Here is a 20,414-nt window from a genome sequence, read left to right as displayed (position 1 = left end):
GCAGCAGCTGCCAATTCTGATGCTTTCTTTTGTTCTTCTAATTCTAAAAATATATGCAATTATATTAAAAATATTAAAAATTAGTAGAAAAGCATTTTTCGGATTCGCGTCGATGCTTAATTGGTACCGAATTACATTGGGCGCGGTTAGACTTTCGAAATGGCGATTTCGTTCTAAATTTGTTTGAAACTTGTTAAGATTGAAAGAGATTGGCATAAGAAATTGCAAGTATCGCACAACTAAGATTCTCTAATGAAAAACTATAATTGTAACTTGAATTGCAATTTGCCAATAAATATTATCCAAGTACTCAAAGCAATTTGTGTTCATTGACAATTTTTTTTAAAAAAAAAGCATTCTAAGTCTCGAAGAACTTTTAAGATGGTGTTTCAGACTATAGCCATAAATTTCAATTGCTATAGGAAAGAAAAGCTGTTCACAAACACTGCACAATTTTTTTGTAAAGAAAGCTGACTTATAACAACAGCTACCAAGTAATTAATTAAATTTATAATTAAGTTTTTATAATCAATTCAATGGTTTATATCATTTTAATTAAATAATTAATCATTTTTGTTTTTCAAATGTTCACTGTGACCAATTTTTTTTTTTAAAAACTAGTACATTCACAACCTTGAAATTGACCTTTACATGCTTTGTTAAAAAAAATCTTAATTCAGTTTCCGTCGCATTTTCTATTAATTTTCATTCTTACTTATTTACTTTTCTATCATGACTAATTACCTTGCATACGTTTCCTTCTATTAGCAGCAGCGTGAACCTAAAGGCTGTTCTGTATATCTAACAATTTGATACCACCATCCTTCTTCCAGCATTTCAACCTACAATTTAAATATTAAATAATGAGATCGTTTTCTCAATATTATTTTCAAATTTATTTTAGCTTATTGTCAAATTTATAAATGTTTTGTTTACCATTGGGGGTCTTGAAGCAGAGACTGTTGGTTGGGGGTGATCTGAAACCACCGGTAGGCACACGGCTCGGAATTCCTTTTAATGGAGCTATAAAAGAAAGAACTTTATTACAAATTTTCTTTTATAGATTTTTTATCTATTAACCGCTTCGTTACAGCGTCTACTGTTTACGAAACGTCCATAAGCGGTAAGTGAGGATCGGCTGTGCAGGCCATCCGGGGCCGTCAAATAAACTGCCGCTCGTACCAAAGTCTTTAAACTAACATTGTGGTAAATAATAAGTTTATCTTAACAACAAATAAAACTAGCTGTAAGTGGAATTCTGTCTTAAGGCAATTAGGGCATCGTGCCTTAAGGCAAATTGCTGGAACTTCCCGTACCAAAAATTATTATCTTTTTAAAAACGATACATTTTTGAAAAAATTTTACTTCGAAAAAATAAGATTTTGAGAAACTATAAATTGGACAAAAATAACTTTTTTTTGAAAAAAAAAAAAATAAAAAAAAAAAATTATTTTTTAAAAATTTTTTTAAAAAAAAAATGTTTTCTATATTTTGACATATTTTGGAAGATCTGAACTTTTTTTCAAAGCAATCGTACTGCTTTAAATGCATAGAGACAAAATATAAAGCGCGTAAGCGCCGCGTCGCTGTCTAACGGGTAAACATTGGTACGGAACCCATAGCAATGTAAAAAAATTTTTACTTATTGTTAAATCTCTATAAATTATCTGATAATTTGATGTGCATATGTCTAATGATCATTTTTGACCGCCAAATGGCATTTTTTTACTTTTTCGTTATATCTCCGAAACCGCTAAACCTGCCCTTATAAAAATTTGATCAAATCTTCATCTTGTCAATACAAGTAAAAGTTCTATTAAAAACTGATGTACCGTTTTTGGCACTTTTTGCCCCATATCTTCGGAACGGCTAGACCTACCTAATACGGATCGAATGTTTTTGAAATTATTCAAATTGCTTCATTCGTGTTCCTGAAATCGTCGACAAAAATTTGTATCCGCACACACATACATACTACGCACACACACACACACACACACATACATCCATTTTTCCTAAGGTAAGCCAAAATATTCAGAAACCTCTGAAACGTAAAGATATATAAAAATTTTCATTTTCGATTTTTTTGCAATTACTATAACTTACCCTACGGGAAGTTAATAAGTAGTTTATAAATTATTAACATGTACTAATAATAATTATAAAAAATATATGCCATAAAGTATAGTGCTATAATTTTACTTGTATCAGTCATTTTCCTGGGCATTCCTCGACTTCTAACAGGTACTGTGGGAGCAGAAACTTTTTTAACAGAACTTGCGGCATCTGCTGATTTTTGTAATAGTTCTGCACGTAATGCAGCACTTTTTGGTTTACGTTTCAATGTAAAATGTTTGATAGGCGGTTGTTGTTGACCAACCTGAGAAGAATACAGATAAATATATATATATATATATATATATATATATATTATATATATATATATATATATATATATATATATACATATATTCTGAACTATACCGCTTACATTTTTGAGTAGATTAAATTGTCTTGTTACATATTTTTTTATGAGCATTCTCATAATAAATATTTATCTTTTACTTACCACTGAGATCAAGGCAGGCTTGTTCAAATAATGACATTCCAAAGGAAGAATATTATTAATATCTGTTTGTCGATTTACTAATTTTTTTAATTCATTTACAAGTTCTGCAAATATTGGCCTAGTTTCATCGTACTCCGAAATTTCCGTGTTCAATGAACCAGTGCTTGGAAAAGTTTTCATAGTTTCGGCTAACATGGCAACCCATAATTCAGAATCGAGTGTGGCGATTTCTAATATGTCTTCTAATTCATTTCTCCACTGGAAAAAGAAAGAAAAGGATTAATTAATTAATTAATGAGTACATAATTTCAAAAATTTTAAAATAATTTGTAGAGTAATATTAAAAGTAATTATATACAAATATAAGAAAGGCTAAATTAGTATGTTTAATCAATTAAAATTCAATCAATCAGAATTGAATGAAATTTTGAATTTGAATGTGTTTTAAATTCATTAAAATCAAACAAATAAAACACCTGCAGTTGTAGAAATCCAACATATAGTAAACTATTACTGCTAAATAAATATATAAATTTATAAATGAAAGCTTTGAAACAATTTATATACTAATTGCAAATAGTGATTACCATGTGAATATATGAATAGTAGTTTTATATCATTTACAAATTAAATTAAACAATAAAAAATAACTTAGTAATGCAGAAAAACATAAAATGCTAATTGAAATGGTATGATTGAACGATACACAAAATCTTGAATGAATAAATAAAAATGATTAAATACAATGAACAATGAATCAAAAATTACTTGGTAATCAATAATATACAAAGTATATATGGTAATAAGTGTACAAAAACAAAATTGTTCTTCAAATCATTGATATGCATTATCACAATTACCTTTTTGCTAACACTTTTACTATAGGACATTTAATAATGAATTTAATTAAGACTAAGTTTGAACAAATAAATAATAATGTTTAAATACTGACTAAAACAAAAATTATATTTTAGTTGCACAAATTTCTTAAAGTCGTCAAAATTTATCATTTTAAATTAAAATATTTTCATTGATGCATTCATGTTAGTACCTATTTTCCAACACTTTTGTACTGTATGAAAGTTATAATTTAAAGAGTTTTAGACTAAAATCTTGAATAAATAAATACTGCTTCAATATGATATACAACTATTTTGGTATCATTAAGTTGTAGATTATTTCATTATCACTAATATCTTCAAAGCACTTTTATCACATTTTCATCACAAATATTTTATATTCATATAAATATTTATTTATCTATTGTTGTTATTATTCTTTTTTATATATTTATATTAGTATAGAGGCAAATTATTTAAGTAAATTAAAATGAAACATTTTATACAAGACATTTAGCAAAAATGATTTTATAAGAGAAAGAAATATGAAAATGTCAATAAATGGAATATATAAAAAAAAAATTAAGAAGCATAACTTTAATTTGAATCATAAAATGGGTTTTCAAGCGCTTAGACAATTTTTTGTAACCCCACTGTTAAGAACAATTTTAACAATAAATTTGTATCAAATTGTATACGAAATCTTGATGTCATATAACAAACAATAAATCTTACTAATTGAGTGTTTTATTTCTAAAGAATTGATAGTAACTTAAGTTCACAATAGTTTCACTTGTGTTTATTATGATTTGTTTTAGGTTAGAATAACAAATGCAAAAGAACATATTTCTAGAATATCAATTGCACTAAGTATAAAACTACAATAAATTACTACACAACTTATATTATTCTTGATTAATTAACATTAATTAAACAATATCGTCATGTTTATCCACACTTTTTTTAATAGTACATTTGTTGTCAATTGATGCGGATGCACAAACATAAACATTGCATTCAAAACATTTTTTTCATTTGATATAAAACAAACCCAAATTATTTCTATGTCAACTGCCAAAACAGCCCCCTGACAGTATCCGCAAACTTACACCACTGATTGCTTTTCTCTTTTCATTACTTCGCATTAAAACGAGACGACATCACTCAATCTTACCTCATCAACATTTCTGCGCGGGACATGAAAAAAGCTTAGCAATAATTTTAATTTGACTTGTGTCTGTAAATCGGGAAAACAATCTTTGATATTCCTCAATACTTCGGCATTCAATTGGGAACATATCGAGCCCCCAGTCCAAGAATCATTAGAAGTTCCTAATTTATTGTGGAGCCACAAGGACGTATCGCTATCACGAACATTCGCCATTTTGAAACTAAAAAAACATGAAACAAATATCACATGAGTACACAAGAATGACGCTAACTTGGGTGCCAGTGCTGCCAATGGTGCGGGAAAAAAAGGCACTCGATTAACGAAAATAACACTAAAATAGATTAACGAAATGTTCGAGGAATATTAAATGTTTTCAAACATTTATTAGATTATATAAACTGAACTGAAAGTATATTAGAATTTTAGTCAGAATTAAAAATAAAATCTGAATTATTTTCGATATAAAAAAAAATTAAAAAAAAAAAAACTAGTGGGGTGTATGGCATCGTGCAAATTGCTGGAACTTCCCGTACCGTAACGAAATGATCGAGGAATGATAAATGTTTTAAAATAGATTATTATAAATATTGTAACATTGTCTAATATTTATAAGAATTATATAAACTAAATTGGAAAATTGAAATTATTTGTTTAAAGTATATTAGAACAGAATTAAAATAAAAATCTGAATTATTTTCGACATACAAAAAAATTTTTTTTTGAAAAAAACATTTAAAAAAAAAATTTTGAAGCAAAAAATTTCCTTTCCAAAATCAATTATTTTGTTAAATCAAGCAGAAAGTTTTTGTGATCATTCAAATCGGACGCTTAGTTCTCACAAAAACTGCCATTTTTTGTACATTTAGCTCTGTATCTCCGAAACCGCTGAACCTGCCTTTGCAAAAATCTAATCACCCCTTCTCCCCGCCATTACGAAATGTTTTTGGGATCATTCAAATCGAATGCTCCGATCTCTCAAAAACTCAATTTCTATTTTCTGCACTCTTTGCTCCGTATCTCCTAATCGGCTGGACCTGCTCTTGCTAAAAACTGATCAGCACATCTCCCTATCAATAGGAATCGAATGTTTTTTGAACCATTCAAATCGGTTGATCGCTGCACCCAAAAATGTGGACGAAAAATTGTATCCATACATACATACACACTCACACACACACATCCTTTTTTCTGAGGTATGCCAAATTGTCCAGAAACCTTCAAAACGTCGAGAAATTTAAACATTTTCAATTTCGATTTTCGGCCCATTACAATAACTTACCCTACGGAAAGTTAATTGAAAAAAAAATTGAAACAATTTTTTTTTTTTAATCAATTATTTTGTTAAAACAAGCAGAAAGTTCTTGGAATCATTCAAATCGGACGATAAGTTTTCTCAAAAACTGCAATTTTTTGCATATTTATCTCTGTACTTTGAAATGGCTGGGCCTGCCTTTGCCAAAAGCTAATAACCACTTCTCCCAATCATTACTAATTGAATGTTTTTTAGATCATTCAAATCGGATGCTATCCGTTCTCTCAAAAACTCGATTTCTATTTTCTGCACTCTTTGCTCCTTATCTCCGTATCTGCTGGACCTGCCTTTGCCAAAAACTGATCAGCAAATCTCCATATCAATAGGAATCGAATGTTTTTTGAACCATTCAAATCGGTTGAGTCGTGCGCCCAAAACACACACACACATCCATTTTTTCTGAGGCATGCCAAAATTTTGTCTAATAAAAAAGCGGCAGAAAGCTTAATCCAACACTGCATACTCGTTTAGAGTAACATAAAATATGCGATAATAAAAGTCAATTGATTATCCTGAGAACGTCGAGAAATGCAAAAATTTTTAATTTCGATTTTTGAACGATTACAATAACTTACCCTAAGGGAAGTTAAAAATGTACAAATTTTATACATTTGAGTAAAGAATTGCTCCTTCGGGAAGTTTATGTCTACTTGATACATTCTAATAATGAAGTAATCAAATATGAATGGATCAACAGTTGAGTTACCATCTTCAAAATTACGACGTAATAATTTTGGATTTTTTTGCGATTACTATAACTTGCCCTGCGGAAAGTTAAAACATATATTTAAATAGTTTAAAATTAATTGTTTAATCAAAAAAATTAAATTTTGTCTAATAAAAAAGCGGCAGAAAGCTTAATCCAACACTGCATACTCGTTTAGAGTAATATAAAATATGCGATAATAAAAGTCAATTGATTATCCTGAGGTTGTGTAGTCCAGTATATAGTTAACTTGATATTTTTCTTAAGATACACTTGGCTCACTGAGTTTCTGGATAACAATAATCTTATGTCATCTTAGTAACATAAGATTAGGTCTTGTTGATTCATTATTGAATTTTTAAAAAAATATTACATTGCCATGTTAAGTTAAAGCAGTTAATGGTAGGTTTATTTAAAAATTAGTATGGTTTTCTACAAAAATACTCAACATCCCATTCAATATATATACTTTGGTACATGATGTTGTTATGACACTTTTAGATTTTTTTTTTTCTTGAAATTTTTGGGCATCATAAAAACATGAACAAACACATTGATTTTATATTAGCACCCAATTTAAGCAAAACCTGTTTTACCCTGAGACTTGTTAATGAAAATACTATAGTTACTAAGGTGACTACTATAATAATACTATAGTAGAGTTTACTCTTATTTTTATTTGCACCTCGAATACGGATTTCAATTTCGGAGTTCTTCTTCAGCGTAAAAAAAGAATACTTTTTTCTCTTATTGTTAGTTCGACTTATTTTTCGACAATTTAGTATCCTTACCGTTTCTAGTGTTTTTTACTAATTATCTCGTCGTTCTTAAAAAAATATTCTAAACTTTTTAATATATCTTCAATGTTCATTTCTTACTACAAAACAAGAAACTTAGCAAAAAAGCACCTGCCATTGAACTTGCAACTTCATTCAACTCAATTGAAGGCTTTGAAATAAAACTTCTTAACATATCACAATTGCACGTAAATATTAGTGATAAATTTTTTAAATCAATGTTTTGCTATTTGACCATCAATTTTGACTTTAGATTCGTGTTCAGCCGCCCACCAACATAGACAACTTTTTTTTTTATTTTGTGGACCTGTGTTATTAACGCTATATCCATATCCACACAAATAGATATTTCGTAAGCAATAAAAGAATGTTTAATATGAATATTTATTAATATTTATAAAACAGTTTGTTCCAAGTAAAAAGGCGACATTCGATAATGTCAATTTGATCAAACAATCATACAAACTTTGATACCACACCGTTTGTTCAAAATACTACACATTCTTACTATTCACAAATTGCAGTTTCTTCAGCGCCTTCTGAATTTCCGAAATCTGAAATAATTAACAAATGCTATTTTCAGTAATTACATTAATGTAACTTTTGTTTAATGATAATATTAATCAATATTACGAATTAGAAAGGCATAAGTTTGTGTTGGTTGCGTAACAATGCGGGGTTACAATATGATATTACAATAAGATATATATGGGCCGATTCTGCCGTAAAATGTTACAACAAAGCTATCCTTCGTTTCAGTTTTTATATAGCATGCTGGAAAATAGCAGAAAGCCATATCCATTCAATATCAAAGATGCAGTTATGATAACATCGATTTTCGGCATTTATGCGTTTTGTAAGGTTTGGATTTTTAATAAAAACGTTTTATCTAATACGCCTGACTGCATAATACACATAACAGGCTTGCCTTGCAATTTATACATAACAAAGCCTTATTATAACATCTATTTTACATAATTTTTTACAGCAAATCATTTTTTACAGCAAAATCGGCCCCATAATCTACATATAAAAATCCTTTACATACAAATTTAATTTATTTAGTAATATATCCCACATTAAGTGACTTAAGTGTGTATACAATACGTATACAGTGCGCTAATGGTATGAAGTAAGTTTTAATTTATTACTAACCTTTATTAAATCGCAAGCTAAATTTTGTAGTATTTAGGACTTGTGACTATTTTAAATTATCATCAATTTTTTTGTTATCGTAAAAACCATACCAACGAACAATAAAATGAAATAAATTTGCAAATGATATATCAAAATGAATCATATCTTCAATTCCTCTCACCTTAGCCATCTCCTCTGCAAGCTTTTTCTTCTTCTCCGACGGATCTCTACCCGCACCCAATTCTGCATCCTTCAGATTAATCCTGTCCAGAGACTTGATCAGTCCCGATATCTCCGCATTGACATCGATTTTGGGCTTGAACATCCTACGCAGCTTTTTCTGCTTTCGGTTCGGATAGTTCTTGAACATATTCAATTCACCTCGACAGATCATCTTTGAAAACTCTTTGTAGGTTCCGAAGGGCTTTTCGGTTTGCACGTTCTGGTATTTCGAGTAGCTCAAGTGGCTCCGGTAGCGGTACTCCTGCTTGAACTTTTGTCGGTTTATGATATTTCTAAAATATAGATTCATGAGTAAGAATGCAAGATGAGTTTCATCATCATACTACTAGCGATATATATAGCTTCGACTTTATAAGTAAAAACATATTGTTCCAAATTTGAATGAGTTTTTATAATTAAATCACATTTAAATTTACTCAAAATAGTATACAAATTTGCCAAAGATGTTAACTATTTCTGGTTATAGTTTATATATTATACATTATTAATACATTTTTATATTTAATCCACTTGTTGTAGGACCACCATATGTCGACATAATATTTTTGGATGTTTTCTTTGGCACTGACCTTTATCAATGTTTCATGAAAGTGGGTAAAAACATGTTTTAACAATTAATTACAAAAAAGGCCCAGTCGATCTTTACCAAAAACTTATCAGCACGATCTCCGGCTGATAGTTTTTAAAAGATTTTCAATTCCCCAAAATCGGTTTAGTATTTTTTTGTGAAAAGGTGCACCTTTTCTAAAATAGTAAAAAGACGGCTCGGCAGTTCGTTTCGTAAAACTATTCAACGCGAGCACTAATCGAGTTTTATCGGAAGGTTTTCACATTTTCAAAATCGGTTCACCCGTTTTTGGAACGTATACGCACACATATGATATAGAATTGTGATGCCAAAGAATTCAAAATGATTTGAAACACCGAGAAAATAAAATTATAAAATCGGATTTTTTGACAAAGGCATAAACTTTTTTTTTCGAAAAATTTGTTAATTAGAGAAAAGCAGTAATCCGAAATTGAGATGCGATTTTAAGAAAAACAAATAATTAAAATTAATAAAATATTTGAATTCAGAAAAAATAAACTGAAATCATTGATGATGGATGTCAACATTACCTTTTCAATTCAAGAAGACCATCAATAAACCTATGCTTGTCTTTATACTTCGCTTCCCTTAAACTGTCCAGCAATCTCTTCAGCAGCATATTCAACCTTCCAAACCTTCCACTTGCATTCACTCTCCCGACAAAGGGAGTTTTCTTTAATGGCAAATTCAACCTGCTGTTTTCCACTACTCCTTTGTGAACATCAGAATCATTTCTTTTCGAATTTAGACTCTTCTTAATTTCTTTGTAAGGATTGACGTACTTTTTGACTTCCAAAGGAGGACAGACATCAAAACTGACCTCTTTCAGACGTTTTAGATACTCAGACTTGTTGCCACTGTCAAATGGTGGACAAAGTCTTAAATTGGACAACTCGTTGGTCAGGAGATCAGCAGTGCTCGGCTTAGATTTAGGCATAGGCTTATTTAACTCCTGGTCAATCATTTGCATCATTTCCAGTTTTAACAAATACTTAGAATATTCAGGATCTATCATTTTGTATTCGTTTTGGAGAAAGTCCATCACCTCTTTGGTCCCTTTACTGACAACATGCAACGGTGGGTATTCAATATCGTTCGGAAGGATTTGTAAGTTTTTGATGGAAACAACAGTGCCCAGTTCTTGAGGAAGTCTTTTGATATTGTTGTTCTGCATAAGAAATGTCTCTAATGACTGATGAAATTTTATGGATGTTGGAATTTCAGTTATTTTATTGTTTCTGATGTCCAGCCAAATCAAGTACGGAAGGCAGGTAAAGATATCATTTGGTAGAATTTCGATATCATTGTCGTCCAAGTACAGGCACTGAAAGAATAAAAAATTTGATGTATCTTGATGAAGATTATCGTTTCTCAGTTTTTGCGATGATCGGCCGAGCCGTTTTTTTGTAATTTGGAAAAAACTGTTAAACTTTTCGTCCACTTTTAAGCAAACACTGTTCGAAAGATATAAGTTTCTTCTAATTGACTGTTGAAAAAAAAATCAACGCTTTTTATGAAACTGTTTTGGGTAATAGATATCATGGTTTTATAGAACATACCAAAATATTACGGGCCTAGGACAAGTCGTTTAGTTTTAAAAATTTATTAAAGTTTGAAAAAATGACTAAATATTTTTGGCGTTTGTTAAAATTTGACATTTTCTCAAAAACTGCTGAATCGATTTCAAAAATTTAAAAACCATTCGACGAAACTTGATAAGCACTCGCGTTGGTTAATTTTTTGATACGATCAGCTGAGCCGTTTCTCTGTAGGAATTGGTACAAAAGTGAAAAATGTTTCGTCCACGTTTTAGACAAAAATTCTGAATCGATTTTGAATATTCAAAAACTGTTCGAAATATATTATTTGGGAATCGCGCTGATTAGTTTTGAACAAAGGTTGGCCGAGACGTTTCATTGTTGAATGTTGAACTTTTCTTGAAAAACTTTTTATGTTGATAGATATCATGGTCACATTATTATAATCGTCCAAAAATCGAAAATGTAAATTTTTACATATGTTTACGTTTTAGAGATTTTTTAACATTTTGGCATAGCTCAGAAAAAATTGATGTGTGGTTATGTGTGGAGGCAATTTTCGTTGACGATTTCGGGCGTATGGATGAACCGATTTGGAAAATTCAAAAAGCAATTGATTTCTATAACGTTTTTTATTTTAATTTTTTTTAATAACCAAAAAAAATGTTTTTTTTAATATAGAAAATATTTCGGATTTTAACTCTAACTCTAGCTAAAGTTTTAAACATAACTTATATACTTTAAAAAAATAATTTTAGTATATATAATTCATATAAATATTAGACAATGTCCTTTATTAACTTCCCGTAGGGTAAGTTATAGAAATCGCAAAAAAATCGAAAATGAAAATTTTTATATATCTTTACGTTTCAAAAGTTTCTGAACATTTTGGCATACATTAGAAAAAAATGATGTATGTGTGTGTGTACTTGTGTATGTGTGTATTTGTGTATATGTGTGTGTGTGTGTGTGCGTATACGAATTTTCGTCGACAATTTCGGGAACACGGTTCAGCCGATTTCAATTATTCAAAAAACATTCGATTGCTATTGATAAGTAGACGTACTGATTAGTTTTTGGCGTAAGCAGGTCTAGCCGTCCTGAAGATACGGGGCAAAAAGTGCCAAAAACGGTAACTCAGGTTTTAAGAGAACGGAGCGTCTGATATTAATATTTCAAAAAACATTTCACTTGTATTGACAAGATAAAAAACTGATTAAATTTTCATGAAGGCAGGTGTAGCGGTTTCAGAGATCTAGTAAAAAAAGTAAAAAAAATGCCCTTTGGCGGTCAAAAATGATTATTAGCCATATGCACATCAAATTATCAGATACTTTATAGAGATTTTAACAAGTATGAATTTGTTTTACATTCTTATGGGTTCCGTACGAATGTTTATCCGTTAGATGTCGATGCGGACCTTACGCGCTTCGATATTTCGTCTCTATGCAGTTAAAGCAGTACGATTGTTTAAAAAAAATTCAGAATTTCCAAAATATTTCAAAATAAAGAAAACATTTTTTTCGAAGTCTTTTTTTTTCTAAAAAAGTAAATTTTTGTCAAATATGTACAGTTTCTAAAAATTCTAACTTTTTCAAAGAAAATTTTTTTCAAAAATGTTTATCTTTTTAAAAAAAATTTTTTTTGGTACGGGAAGTTCCAGCAATTTTCCTTAAGGCACGATGCCATGCGCCCCACTAGTTTTAAATCCGATTGATTAAATTTGTTTATTTACTTTTCATGTTTGTATGTAATATATAAACGTCGTCGTCCAATTTATAAGCTCTTATATTTTGCCTATCAAATAAGAATAATGAAAGTTGTACCTTTTAAAACCAGCCCGCCTAAAATTCTTTATTAAATTTAAATTAGTGCACTAGTACACCATGGTGTATAGCATTGTGCCTTAAGGCAAATTGCTGGAACTTTCCGTACCGTAATAAAATATTCAAACAATATTAAATGTTTTCAAATGGATTATTATATGCTGTATGTAGTGTTAGAAGTATCGAGGCAAAAGATCGATATTGAGTACTTTGAAAAGTATCTAATCAAAATATCGATGCCAAAAAAATATCGTGGCGAAAGTATCGATAGTACTCAATATCGAATTTTGAGTACTTTTCATAAAAATCAAACATAAGTGCAAGAAAGATCTAAATCTCATTAAATATCATATCACAATATTAGAATGAATTCTATTGCTCGTATCTGATGTGTTAAATCAGAATCATTTTCAATATTGTAAAATTTTAACAGTAATTTTTCAATACTAATTTCAAATTCTATAATTTTTCAAAAAAAAAGACAAGTTATAATAATTGAGTATTTTTGATTAAAACAATATAATAGTCTGATACTAAATTCAAAAACCATTACTTTTTAAGTATTTTTAAGCACAATAATATTTTTAATATTTTTAAGTAAAATCATATTTTATAATTGTTGAATATTTTTATATGAATAATTTTAGCGAGCATGCAACTTTCAAAAACCGTTACATAAAATTGCAATATGACTCTTTGGAAAGCAATAAACATTCAGTTTAATGACGGTCAAGATATATTATCTTCGACACTTGTAGAGAAACATCCCTTCGGAGCGATGGTATTTAAAGTTTAAATGGTTCCGAGAAACTCAATCCCATATGTTTGCATGTTGAAATTCAAAAATTTCAAAACATGAGTATTTTGCGTTAAAAAAGAGTCGAAACATAATTATTTCAAATAAAAATACTCATTCATTTTAGTATATTATATTGAAATATATGAATATTATTATTTGAAATAATCATACTTCGATTGTTGAATATGTTTTTATAAAACATTTTGGTATTTTAAAAAGTCGTTTCATTTTACATAAGAGAAATAAACATCTTTATTTATTAGTGTGGTCATATTCATTTTGGGTTTTTGAGCAATAAATTCTGACACTAATGACACCCTTCGGGATCATTTTTTGACATTTCTTTGAACAGTTATGACCACCTATAGAGACTATTGCATTGTATTTCGCAAAATGAGTGGTTTTCATAGTTGGTCGATGAGTTGTGTTCATAGATTACGCTGTCGATTCTTTTTGAGTACTATCGACGAAAAAGATCGATATTGGCAAATAGATCGAGCTAAAAAATCGATACCAAAAGTACTCACTATCGACCGCAAAGTATCGATATTTACTCAGTACTCGATATTTTGTTCTAACACTAGCTGTATGCAGTATTGCACACAGTATACAGAAGCTCTAATAAGAAATAATATATTGCACCACATTAGTAATAAAATTTATGTAAAATTTATCTAATTATCTGCCAACTTTATAAGATTATATAGGTAAATTAGATATATTCAAATATGAAAAAAAACATAAAATATAAAAACCAAAGATTTAAAATATTCGCTATTCTGTTTTCCATTATGACGTTTATTTAATATAAACATACTCACAGCCAAACGACGATTGTCAAGGTAACTCTCCGGAAAACATGTCAGCCCATTTTTACACAAATCCAGAATATATCCATCGCTTCTTGGTTCTCTCGTAGCTTTAGTTTTAGATTCATCTTTATCAATATTTTCGGATGTTACCGAATCGATTTTATTAATATTTGACATGTTTAGAGTCAATAAACGCAATTTTAAATTTGATTACAAATTCCTTTGTAACCCGCTATTTGTTTATGTCGATCAGTCTTTTGTTTTGGTGATTACTCGAATCCCATGTTGCCATAGTTGTTTCGATATATTTCCTGTTGAAAGTTGAATAAGTTAAAAAATAAATCAATTGTTTTAAATGAATTTAAATAAAATAGTTATATATATAAACATATTAATGATGAAATGTTGTTAAAAGACATTGAAACTAGTGGTGTATAGCATTGTGCTTTAAGGAAAATATTGTAACACTCTCTAATATTTATAATAATTATATAAACTGAATTGCAAAGTTGAAATTATTTGTTTAAAATATATTACAAGAAAATTAAAATTAAAATCTGAATTATTTTCGATATACAAAAAAAAATTTTCTTGAAAAAAAAATTTGAACATTTTTTTTCCAAAAGCAATCATTTTGTTGAAACAAGCAGAAAGTTTTTTGAATAACTTAAATCGGACGCTTAGTTCTCTCAAAAACTGACATTTTTTGCACATTTAGCTCTATATCTTCGAAATGGCTGGACCTGCTTTTGCAAAAAACTAATCACCTCTTCTTCCAATCATTACAAATTGAATGTTTTTTAAATCATTCAAATCGGATGCTCAGTTTCCTTTCAAAAACTCGATTTGTATTTTCTGCATTCTTTGTTCCGTATCTCCGTTACGGCTAGACCTGCCTTTGCCAAAAACTAATCAGCCCATCTCCCTATCAATAGGTGTCGAATGTTTTTTGAACCATTCAAATCGGTTGATCTATGCGCCTGAAAACGTGACGAAAAAATGCAGACATACAAAACACACACACACACCCACATACACATACATCCATTTTTTCTGAGGTATGCCAAAATGTTCAGAAACCTTCAAAACGTCGAAAAATGCAAAAATTTTCATTTTCGGTTTTTGGCCCATTACTATAACTACCCTATGGAAAGTTAAAAAAATTAGTGGGCATGACATTGCGCCTTATAGCAAAATTTACGAACTTCCCGTACCGTAATTTCAAATTTTAAAAAAGACTAAAAAGAAATATTAGATTTTTTAGAATGCTGTTTTTAACTTCCCGTAGGGAATGTTATTGTAATGGGCCGAAAATCGGAATTGAAAATTTTTACATTTCTCGACGTTTTGAAGGTTTCTGAACGTTTTGGCATACCTCAGAAAAAATGAATGTGTGTGCGTGTGTGTGTGTGTGTGTGTATGTATGTATGAATACAAATTTTCGCCCATGTTTTCGGGCGTACGGATCAACCGATTTGAATGGTTCAAAAAACATTCGATTCCTATTGATAGGGAAAAGAGCTGATTAGTTTTTGGCAAAGGCAGGTCCAGACGTTTCGGAGATACGGAGCAAAGAGTGCAGAAAATAGAAATCAAATTTTTGAGAGAACGGAGTATCCGAATTGAATGATCTAAAAAACATTCAATTAATAATGATTGGGAAAAGTGTTTGTTAGTTTTTGGCAAAGGCAGGCCCAGGCATTTTGAAGATACGGAGCTAAATATGTAAAAAATGGCAATTTTTGAGAGAACTAAGCGTCCGATTCAAATGATTCAAAGAACTTTCTGCTTGTTTTAACAAAATAATTGATTTTTCAAAAAAAAATTTTGTTTCATTTTTTTTTTTTTTTTTTTGTATATCGAAAATATTTTAGATTTTATTTTCAATTCTGACTATAGTTCCAATATACCTTACAAATAATTTCAACTCTGCAATTCAGTTTATATAATTCTTATAAATATTAGACAATGTTACAATATTTATAATAATCTATTTGAAAACATTCAGTATTCCACGAACATTTCGTTACGGTACGGGAAGTTCCAGCAATTTGCCTTAAGGCACGATGCCATAATTGCCTCAAGACAGAATTCCACTTACAGCTAGTTTTTTTTTTAATTTTGAAGGCACTCGAAAAATTTGAATATTGAAATAATTATTTTGTGAAAAATTTGAAAACGTTCGAAAATATTGTTAATTTGTGAAAACGGAATTTTTTATAACTATTTTTTTTTAAATGCATTTCTTAAAAGTTTTTGAAAATATCTGGGTTTCGAACGCCAAATAGCAGTTTTTAAAACATTTTTTTAGTTCTACGAAACTGCTAGACCTGCCATTGCAAAAAGTTAATCAATTCTTTATTAAATTAATTTTCGGCAATTTTCGCTCCACATCTCCGCAACGGCTGAACCTGCCTTTGCCAAGAACTAATCAACACGTTTCCTCATACATGCGAATCGAATGTTTTTTGAATCATTTAAATCGATTGATCCGTGCTCCTGAAAACGTTGACGGAAAATTGTATCCACAACCACGCGCACACACATACATACATCAATTTTTTTAATGTATTCCAGGGTGCTTAGAAACTTTTGAAATGTAAAGCTATGCAAAAAAAATTCTTTTCAATTTTTGGACGATTACTATAAATCACCCTGCGGAAAGTTAATAAAGTTTTCTTTTCAAATGTATTATTAAAATTAAAATTCTAGTATTTGAAGAAGAAGTAGTTAAAAATTTGAACAATAATTGCATTTTGCTTTATCGTCTTTACGGAAAAATGAAGATATTACTGGTTTTACATTTCACTGCATTTTTCTGGTAATGAATTCATTTAATAAATTTTATAAATGTGGATTTTGCTTTATAAAGAATTGAAAATCGGAAAACTTGATTCAATTTTATCATTATTAATGAAGAAAATAAATCGAAATTCCTAATTATCTTCTATATATATATAAAAATAAGTCGGGTTTTCCTTCCTGATGTAATAACTCCAGAACGCACGAATCGATTTCGAAAATTTTGCATTCGTTGGAAAGGTCTCGGGCTCCGCAAGGTTTATAGCTAAGAAAATTAGTGGTGCATGGCATCGTGCCTTAACGCATATTGCTCGAACTTCACGCACCGCAATTAAAAATTCAAGTAATAAAAATAATCAATAATTGTTTTAAATAATTGCAAATAGATTATCTTCTATATATGTAAAAATAAGTCGGGTTTTCCTTCCTGACGAAATAACTCCAGAACGCACGAACCGATTTCGACAATTTTGCATTCGCTGGAAAGGTCTCGGGCTCCGCAAGGTTTATAGCTAAGAAAATTAGTGGTGCATGGCAACGTGCCCTAATGCAAATTGCTCGAACTTCACGCACCGTAATTAAAAATTCGAGTTTTAAAAATAATCAATAATTGCAATTGTTTTAAATAATTGCAAATAGATTATTTTCTATATATATATACAAATAAGTCGGGTTTTCTTTTCTGATCAAATTTTTCCTTTTCAAATATAAAACAAACAAAAAATTTCTTCGTCTTTCTCACGAAACCATCTGGTGGCGAAACGGAGTTCGTCGGGTTTGCTAGTTTTTATATGAAAATAATGTTGTAAACTTATGTATGTAACAAAAACAAAAGTTTTGTAAAAAAATATTTTTCACCAAATAATGATACCTCAAATTTCCCTTCTATTTTCAAAGTTCAATTGTATATCGGGTTGCTCGATTAGCATATCATTACTTTCACATATTATTATAATTAATTATGTAAAACTAATAATATAATACAAAATATATCTTTGCTGTTTGCAGACCATTGAAAAAATCACTGTTATTTCGTGCCATGAACAAACTAGATTAAATGCCTTTGCATAATATTCGCCATTTTCTGATTACATTCATTCGCGGACGAGGTTTATAGTTTTTATGAAATTGAACCATTACTATTAAATAAATGTATTCATTTGAGCTGTTCACAATTGAACTCAATTTCGTTGTTGATCTGAATTTTTTTAATCATATTTTTGTATTTTATAGTAAATACAAAATGGTATTTTTGGGTAATTTTATACCTAGAAAAAAATAAAATTGTCTATGAAGCAAAAAACAACCACTTCTTTTGACCTAAATCTTTCCTTCAATTTGTGAAAAATCACAAGCAAATGCATAGAGTGAGCAAATGTCATCAGCTCTTGTTTTATAGAATATAATCGATCAAATAAAATAATCGATTCATTGATTATTGTTAACGGATCTTCGACTAGTTTAATGATGCGGATATGACAAATTGACAAATTGTCTGATACAATTCCGTTCGCTTAACTTTGAAGGAAGAGTTATATCCTCGGATATAAACTCACTCCGGAGTTACCTTTAGTATGCAAGTATGCATTTATGTTAGGTAATTCTTAACATTCCGTAGGGTAAGTTATTTTAATCGTCTAAAAATCTAAATTGATACATTTAAAACAAAAATACATTTCTTCACGTTTTGAAGTTTTCTGAACAGTTTACATACCTCAGAAAAAATGGGTAGTGTGTGTGTATGTATATGTATGAATACAATTTTTCGTCCACCTTTTCAGGTGCACGGATCAACCGATTTGAATGGTTCAAATAACATTCGATCCCTATTGATAGGGAGATATGCTTATTAGTTTTTGGAAAAGGCAGGTCCAACCGTTTTGGAGCAAAAAATAGAAATCGAGTTTTTGAGAGATCGAAGCATCGGACTTGAATGATCCAAAAAATATTCAATTCGTAATGACGTGGAGAAGTGGTGATTACTTTTCGGCAAAAGCAGGTCCAGCGGTTTCAAAGATGCAGAGCAAAAGGTGCAAATAATGGCAGTTTTTGAAAGAACAAAGCGTCCGATTTGAAAGATTCAAAAAACTTCCTGCTTGTTTCAACTAAATAATTGCTTTTGGAAAAAAAAAATGGTTACAATTTTTTAATTTTTTATTGTTACAGTATTGATTTATAATAATTTATTTGAAAAATTTAATATTCCTTGAACATTTCGTTACGGTACGGAAAGTTCCAGCAATTTGCCTTAAGGCACGATGCCATACACTTGTTTGTCTACATTTTCTCAAAATTTTTTAAGTGACATTTTGCCTTCCTCAAAAAGTTTTTAATTGTGGCTCTATAAATTAATGTTGATATTCTTCTAAAAACCTATTTTTGTATATTATTTACTGTTATTATAAACATGTATGTTTATTTTTCTACGATACATATGATCCATAATTCAAACTACGCTGGTATAAGAAATACCAACATAGCAAATTCCTTACGTTGTCAACTGTCGAATGTTTCCTATCTTCGTACAAACTTCGCATCTTAGTTTCGGTTCATTTGTTTTTGCCGTCGCTCTGTGAATTGTGCAAGTTTTTATGGCATTTAAAATCTTTAAACATCTAGCAATTGTTTAACTACTTGGTGAATCTAACGATGGCGGCTTTCCCAGGAAGTATAGCCTTTGATGAATACGGCAGACCTTTCATAATTCTGAGGGACCAGGATAAACAAAAAAGACTTACAGGGAACGATGCCTTGAAAGTAAGAAATAATGGTTATTTTATATTATATGGAAGTAATTGTTATCGATAGTCTTAATTTTCTGCATGTGATACGATTTCAAAATGCTATTTGTTATAGTACTTATATTATTTTGATAGAAAACGTATTTATAGTCACATATTTTCTTTTAACCGCACCTAAATCTTGTGATTCGGTGTTTCGAGAAAGATCCAAAAATATTTTATTTTGTTCATATTTTTTAAGTAACATTAAATATTAATCCAATGAACAGAATAATGAGCTTAAGCCAAATTATTATTATGGTATTACGTTTACATTGCAATTTTAAGTGAAAATTATTTATAACCTCACTTTTCAAAATTGACATGACTTTTAGCCATAATCTCAAGTGTAAAATAATATGCAATACCCAGGCCTTGTATTATATTAATGAACACAAGTGTTTATTTGACATAAGTTGATTGATATAAAAACTTGTAAAGTATTTGCTTATATACATATAATTGTATGAAGGAATCCAAGTTGTTTTTACAGT

At 29.6% G+C, this 20,414-nt stretch overlaps 2 protein-coding genes across 2 annotated transcripts; both read right to left on the bottom strand.

The window, feature by feature from the left end:
- Positions 1 to 781: 781 nt before the first annotated feature.
- On the bottom strand, positions 782 to 4,803 carry LOC113387996 (negative elongation factor A-like). The gene is made up of 5 exons (XM_026625409.1): positions 4,583 to 4,803; positions 2,570 to 2,827; positions 2,203 to 2,380; positions 931 to 1,023; positions 782 to 834 (listed from the first exon to the last, which is right to left on the bottom strand). Exons 1-5 carry the CDS (start codon positions 4,790 to 4,792, stop codon positions 782 to 784), a joined length of 792 nt encoding a protein of 263 aa, XP_026481194.1. The 5' UTR covers positions 4,793 to 4,803.
- Positions 4,804 to 7,888: 3,085 nt separating this feature from the next.
- LOC113387990 (leucine-rich repeat-containing protein 27-like) lies at positions 7,889 to 14,515 on the bottom strand. Its single transcript, XM_026625396.1, has 4 exons — positions 14,348 to 14,515; positions 9,894 to 10,687; positions 8,713 to 9,046; positions 7,889 to 7,948 (listed from the first exon to the last, which is right to left on the bottom strand). The coding sequence occupies exons 1-4, from the start codon at positions 14,513 to 14,515 to the stop codon at positions 7,889 to 7,891; spliced, it is 1,356 nt and encodes a 451-aa protein (XP_026481181.1).
- Positions 14,516 to 20,414: the final 5,899 nt, after the last annotated feature.

Source organism: Ctenocephalides felis, unplaced genomic scaffold (genome assembly GCF_003426905.1).
Source record: "Ctenocephalides felis isolate EL2017-DRISC unplaced genomic scaffold, ASM342690v1 CF-g0.4_SCAFFOLD_00845, whole genome shotgun sequence".
NCBI lineage: Eukaryota > Metazoa > Arthropoda > Insecta > Siphonaptera > Pulicidae > Ctenocephalides > Ctenocephalides felis.
This window is presented reverse-complemented; position numbering and strand designations above follow the sequence as displayed.

Bases quoted from the DNA above. Each gene is read 5' to 3' on its own strand.
- LOC113387996 (XM_026625409.1), bottom strand. From the start codon at position 4,792: ATGGCGAATGTTCGTGATAGCGATACGTCCTTGTGGCTCCACAATAAA. The intron at 2,828-4,582 runs GTAAGATTGAGT...TTCTTTTTCCAG, and splicing joins CGCGCAGAAATGTTGATGAG to TGGAGAAATGAATTAGAAGA. The intron at 2,381-2,569 runs GTAAGTAAAAGA...TATTCTTCTCAG, and splicing joins AGCCTGCCTTGATCTCAGTG to GTTGGTCAACAACAACCGCC.
- LOC113387990 (XM_026625396.1), bottom strand. From the start codon at position 14,515: ATGTCAAATATTAATAAAATCGATTCGGTAACATCCGAAAATATTGAT. The intron at 9,047-9,893 runs GTAATGTTGACA...TCTATATTTTAG, and splicing joins GGTCTTCTTGAATTGAAAAG to AAATATCATAAACCGACAAA. The intron at 7,949-8,712 runs GTGAGAGGAATT...TAATTATTTCAG, and splicing joins TTGCAGAGGAGATGGCTAAG to ATTTCGGAAATTCAGAAGGC.